Source organism: Mesoplodon densirostris, chromosome 4 (assembly GCF_025265405.1).
Source record: "Mesoplodon densirostris isolate mMesDen1 chromosome 4, mMesDen1 primary haplotype, whole genome shotgun sequence".
Taxonomy (NCBI): domain Eukaryota; kingdom Metazoa; phylum Chordata; class Mammalia; order Artiodactyla; family Ziphiidae; genus Mesoplodon; species Mesoplodon densirostris.
Window position 1 is genome coordinate 153,949,767 of NC_082664.1, and position 6,768 is coordinate 153,956,534.

Sequence of the window (6,768 nt, forward strand, 5' to 3'; positions counted from 1 at the left end):
TATTTCAGCAAATCAAAAAAAATTTTTGTAATCAAGCGAGGAATATGCTAATCTTATGTTCCTAATTAGCATCCCTGCAAAGTAATATTCGTTCCAGTTTTCACCTCTCTTCTGGACATGATAAACTAGAATGAGGTCACTCACCAATCAACTCACTTCCCAGCATTCTACCAGCATGAAAGAGTTAAGACTGTTCTAATATATACTGAAATGCACCTACAACACAAATTAAAACATACCTTTTGATCTATCCCAAAGTTAAGGGCTTTCTGAGATTCAGTATTAACACTACATACGTAACAGGGCTTGTTATTAAATCTCAAATGGTATTTTGTGGTATGAATTTTGGCAACATTGGTTTCCTCATATTAAAACAGTACTCTGTGGGATAGTCGATCATTCAGAGTCCATTATTTTCACACATTTTTAGGATATAACATGAAATTCCCTACCCAGGAACTCACCGCACACTTCTCATTATTAAGAATGTATCTGTTTAGGAAGGCATGGAAATCAAGCACCTGGCTAACCCATAAAGAAGCAACCTGAAGCCACTCTTCTCTGCAATAAATAAATTAGGAAGCACTCTAGGTCAGCAGTAGCAAAAGGCCTATTTTTATTGCTGGCTTATATTAGAAATACTATACTGAAACAGACCAATTTTAGATTAAATTCAAAACTTGGTAAATTGTTCTAACATGTCTCTACAAGATTAAAAATTAAGCTAAGGAGGTTTTTCAAGATTGTCTTTCAAAATTCAGAGATGCAAAGCAAGTTCTAGTCAAATATTTCAGAAATATCATACTAGACATAAACTATCTTTTAATCTTATTTAACATTTGATCAGAAACTCTACGAATAAAAAATAACTCTGCTTGTCCCATGGCTGGTCTCCAACCCTACCATGTTCCATCAGTGCTCGACCCTGAGTGCATGACTGGCACGGAGCCTGCAGTGAGCTGTGGCTGGGCGGCCAGGGACCAGTGGCACCACACGTGGATTTACAGCCGGACTCGTGGTCTTCCATTAGACTGAATTTTTATCATGTCAGAACTATGTCAATAAAGAGGATTACACTTCCAATTTTTTCACCAAAATTATTATTTTTAATGACACTTTCCTTAGCAGCTTGGTGATCTGTCCTGTTTATACTCAGTTTTATTCTTAGAACTGTACTGAGTTTACATTTGGTCTCTAAATAGAAAAAAGATTAAAGAGCAAGTAAAAGTCAGAGCTAGTACATTGTTACCAGGATTGAAAAAAAAAAAAAGCAGTGAAACTACTGTAATCTTTCTCCTTCAAACCAAACAGGAAACAGTACTATATATACTACATTACAGCTCTCAAAGCCACAGATTGGTTTTAACCTCATTATTTGTTGGTGTGGATGGCTGACCTCCACTATCACTCACTAGTGGGGAAGCACTGTAGATTTGAAAAGTACCTGTCTAATGCAGCTGTCCTAAAATGAACTTAAGAGTTATAAATGCAGTCAGGATTATCAACCAAGCACATAAATGACAGGTTTAACCACAAGCATCTACCATGTCAAACACACTAACATAAAAAATTAAGTCTTTGCCTTAAATACTATAAAAATATTTCTAGTGAAAAACATTGTACAAATTTGGCAGGTAAAGAAAAATATTACTACAGTGAAGCCCAATAAACGTTGGCACACACAATTAGTGAATTCTCATAAAGCACAGTGAGTTTTTAATTTACCTCTAAAGCAGTATGAAGCAAATACCAATCACTAAGTACCAAAATTAAAACTACGTCATAACAGCCACTGAGGACACAATTCCTATCTATAAGGACTAATTTCGTAATTAATTTTGTTCATTTAGCTTTACTCTACAGTTTTTAACTTTCAAATGTTCAGCTGTTAAGGAAAGTTCATTGTGCCTTATTTGATAACTATAAATCAATTCCTAAGAAGTGGTGTAAATAATTTCCATACTAAACTACATTATAATTTTAAAACTAATCAACCAGGCGAAAAAAATTCTGTTCCTGAGACAAAATGGAAACTTTTAAGCAGCAAAATCTAATAAGCATACAGTACAATGTTACATTTTATTGCTTCCTCTGAAGTGAAACTGCTTAAAAATCCAGAAGCCACTGCACTTGCTTCAGCCACTTTCTGTGATTCAACAAATGGAAATGTTCCCAATTATTCATATCATTTTCTTACATAATTAAACAATTCCTTGGTGAGACAGAGAACCGCCCTCAAATTCCTGTTTTCAACTTTTGAATCATTTCACATCAGGTACACTAGTAATTGTTTGCAAATTCAGATGTATATCTGAACTTTTCCTTTATTACTTATATTAATATCATGCACTGAAAACCCCTTTCCAATTTAAGTATATAGTTTTTAAAGCATCCTACACTTTTTTCTAGTATTTTATGATTTATCTTCTTTGCACTTTTTCAAACATCTCATTTGGATTTTTTTTCGGGGGTGGGGGTGGCCTAAAAAAAATTTTTTTTTTAAAGAGGATAACCAACAGTCCCAGCACTATTTATTGAATAATCCATCCTTTCTCCATCCTTTCTCCAGTAATCTTCCATGTTATTTTTATCATACAGTCTCAATTTTCCCTCTTGCTGGATAGGTGAATTTAGGCAAGTTACTTTATCTCTGTGTGTTTCAATCTCCTCATCCATAAACTGGGGAATAACAGTAGTGCTCATTTCATATCGATACTGAGAACTACATGTTAAGCACTTAGAACAATAGCTGACACACATTAAATGCTGACGATCATAATCACTAAAACCTCATAAACACACAGATGCTTCTGGACTCTGTGATTCCAATGTCTATTCCTGAGCTAAAAGACTGCCTCAAATTACTTTGAATTTATAACACATTAGGTTTTCTAATAAGGTATTCTTTTTCCAAAAATTTCATGGCTATCATCCATTTATTTTATCAGATAAACTTTCTCATCAATATGTCAAGTTTTCTACAATACCGCACTGGAATTCTATTTGGAATTGTTTTAACATTTATACACCAACTCTAGGAAATTTGGTATATTCTACAAGAGTCACTCTCCCCTATTCAGAGAGTATATTTTCTCATCTCATTTATTGAGGTTTTATGTCCTTTAAAATTAGGTAAGTTACCAACAATTGTTATATTAATTCTAGGTACAACCGTTTTGGAGAAAGATTTAGTGGCGTATATCAGAATTTTAAATGCATACCCTTTGACCCAGAAATTCCATTTTTAAGAATATGACATACAGGGCTTCCCTGGTGGCGCAGTGGTTGAGAGTCTGCCTGCTGATGCAGGGGAAATGGGTTCGTGCCCCGATCTGGGAAGATCCCACATGCCGCGGAGCGGCTGGGCCCGTGAGCCATGGCCGCTGGGCCTGTGCGTCCGGAGCCTGTGCTCCGCAACGGGAGAGGCCACAACAGTGAGAGGCCCACATACCGCCAAAAAAAAAAAGAATATGACATACAGTAGTACTATATAAGTGCAGATATTAAAATATAAGGCTACTTATTACAATAAAATCCTGGAAATAAATTAAATGTCTATCAGTAAGGCAATAATGACCTGCAGCATATTCATGGGATGGAAGAATATTCAACCATTACAAAGAATATAGAATCAAAGGTCCTGGTTTCGAGAAGAGTTCTACAAACTATTATGCTAAAAGCAAGAAAAGCAAGCTGCAAAATTAATGTCTTCACTTTTTTTTAACTGGGAAGTGGAGGAAACAAAAATATATGTAAAGTATTGAGTACACAGCCTGGTTCTTATTAAGCATTTTAATCACCTTACAAAATTAAACGTGACTTGGTTGAATACTATTTCATTTCACCTATCTTTTACGGCCTGCCTTGCTCTATCTACATAAGATTTCATGGTGGTCCCATAACACAGCATTCAGAAAAGTAAGCTTTCAACTGACATTCTACTCATAAATATTTAAGAATGCAAACGTCCCTAAAATGTAATGTTTAACTAGTGATATTTTGCAATATGCCATAAAATCTCAACACCATGATTCAGGAGAAAATGTAGGACTCCTTCTAAATCATCATTTTACTATGGCAATCTACTGAAAACTTACTTCTCTCCATACATGAAATAACCTTTCTAGAGTGTGTGGTCTTGGATATTAAGTGCCAGAGATCACACTGCAGGAACACAGTGACATTCTCTGTAATACGGAAACAAAGCCTTTCCTCCCAAGAAAAGTAAATAATGTAAGCTTATTTTAAAATCATGCAAAATTCTGCCTTTTATTCTCAATCTTTAGATTGTTCTTAATCAGTGTAAGGTCAAAAAGGTACACATGAAAGTTTTCTTAAAGAGAGAACACTAAATTCCTTAGAAGAATTCACTACTAAGTGTAACCGCTAACTTCTGCCAGCCAGAAAACAAGGTCTTGAGATCAGAAACTCCAGGGTCTTATTATACCTGGTCCGAGATACTATGAATAAACATTTCAAACAGAAAAACAAACAAAAAAAATCAAACCAGTACCTGCGTAAGCACTTTGATACTGTTTGAAGTAATGAGTTGATTTTTAAGGGAGAAGATTTTTACTCTTCACATTTCTGTATTCCCGCAATCGTTTAAAAGAGCAGGTACAATTTTATGGTGAAAAAGGTTAAAATGTACAAAAGGAGGGAGAATATTAACTGATTTTTAAGAACTTCAGAGAACTTCCTTGGTGGCTCAGTAGTTAAGAATCCGCCTGCCATTACAGGGGACACGGGTTCGAGCCCTGATCCGGGGAGATCCCACATGCCGCGGAGCAACTAAGCCCGTGGGTCACAACTACCGAGCCTGCGCCCTACACCCCGCAAGCCACAACTACTGAGCCCACGTGCCTAGAGCCTGTGCTCCCTAACAAGAGAATCCACCGCAATGAGAAGCCCGCGCACCGCAACAAAGACCCAACGCAGCCAAAAATTTTAAAAAATAAATTAATTTTTTTAAAAAACTTCAGCTTTTTAATGTCATATATAAATTGGTTTGAAAGCACTGAGGAAATGGCATAATACTTCAAAGCACATGGAAAAATTGATAGGAAAAAGTGTTACTTTTTTGAGGAACCCACACGTCTTTGCCAATATTTATTGTTTAGAGTTCATCTAACTGTCCATTTTTAAGGGTATTCTGTGGTACTTTTGAAAGTTTAATTCAAACTAAACTATTAAAAACTGTTAAGAGTTTAGTTTTTTCAATGTTACCGTAAGTAAATAAAACAGTTACAACAACAAAAATCCAACCTACTCCACACGGGCTGAGTGTTTGCCGTCCCAATGTCTTGTCGCGGGCGCGCGCATACCAGCGACAGTGACATCAGATCGAAACCACACGGTTTCGCCAGGGACCAACCACTCCCGCAAAGACAGCAGCCACCGCCCACCGGGGTGGCTCCGGCGCGACCTCCGCTCCCCGCGCCCGGCTTCCCGGCGGGACCTGTTGCGCGTTCCCGCCCGCCCTGCTCCCTCCCCGCGCAGGCATGAGCCGGGGACTGCCAGCGACGCCGCCGCGATGCACCTGCCTGGGCCCCGGCCGTCCCCACCCCCGGCCGCCCGCCTGCTCCTCGGGCCCCGGCCCGGCCGCCAGCCCGCGGGAGGAGGGAGACGGGCCCCCGGCGGGACGGGCCCCCGAAGCGCTCACCTTGGCGGCCGCGGCCCTGGCGGACATCTTGTCTCTCCGGTGCCACACGACGCTCCTCGGACCCGAGACTCCTCGCCGCCAGCCACCGGCTCCTCACGCAGCTGCCCAGATAAACATCTCCCGGGAGCGAGCGGGGCGGGGGCGCCGGAGAGGCCCGGCCCACGGGGAGGGGACTCAACTAGGACAAAAGTCCGCGCCGCGCCAGCCCCGCCCGGGGCTCCCCGCGGGGCGCGCCAGGCCGGCACCTCCCTCCGAGCGCGGCGGCCGCAGCCCCGCCACCGGCACGGGCCCGCCCGCTCAACGCTCGGCAGCACCGAGCCCTCCGCGGCCCGCCCGCCGGCTCCCTGCGAGCAGCTTCCACACGTAACTTCCCAGGAACGAGCCGCAACGACGGGACGTGGCGTCGGCGGGCTGAGCCGGCGCCGGCAACCGCGGAGGGCCACGCAAACCTGCCAACCCGACCCGTCCCACTGAGCATGCCCGGCCAGGGGGCGGGGCCGTGGCAGGGGCAGGGCCGCGCGGGGGGGCGGGGCCGAGGCGGGGGCGGGGCCACGAGGGCGAGGGGGCGAGCGGCTGGTCAGCTTCCTGTCCGGACGCGACCCCTGTCGCGGAAGGAAAAGCCCAGTTTCCGAAGTAGCTTGGAGACGGAGTTTCCTGTTTGTTCGCATCACGGGTCAGACGGAAAGCGCCCCCGAGGAGTGAGCCTCCGTGTACCCAGCCTTTGCGACTTGAACAGAGACACACCTGGCCGCGGCCCCCGCCGCCCGCCTGCCTAGGCCTCGCTGTGAAGTGTGTCCTGGCTGTCGTTGTGGACGGATCGACTGCCCCGCGGACACTGGTCACGGGGTCACGGGCACCAGGGGGCTCACGCACATGAGGCCTCGATATAGACCCAACACCACCTTCTCCAGCCGGTACAGACAGGGATCCCAAAAGCATATTTTTGGCATAAAAAATGTTGAAATTCTTAGTGGCGAGAGAAGGGGAGGCGCCCAGCAGAAAAGGCTGCGAGGACGTTCGGTCCACGGTCCGGCTGATCAGCCCGCAATGCAGACGCCCTCGCTAGACACCAAGGAGTATTTAAGAAACCTTTTCCTCCCTCATTA

General features: G+C 43.4%; 1 protein-coding gene across 10 annotated transcripts in view; it reads right to left on the reverse strand.

Moving 5' to 3' along the window:
• TJP1 (tight junction protein 1) overlaps positions 1-6,120 on the reverse strand; it is a 119,934-nt gene extending 113,814 nt beyond the window's left edge. For all 10 annotated transcript variants that reach the window (XR_009531814.1, XM_060097519.1, XM_060097517.1 and 7 more), the window contains exon 1: positions 5,663-6,120. Coding sequence is in view for 5 of the 10 variants with exons in the window: in XM_060097519.1 (XP_059953502.1) it covers positions 5,663-5,689 (27 nt within the window). In the remaining 5 variants the exon portion in view is untranslated. The remainder of the gene's footprint in view (positions 1-5,662) is intronic.
• Positions 6,121-6,768: the final 648 nt, after the last annotated feature.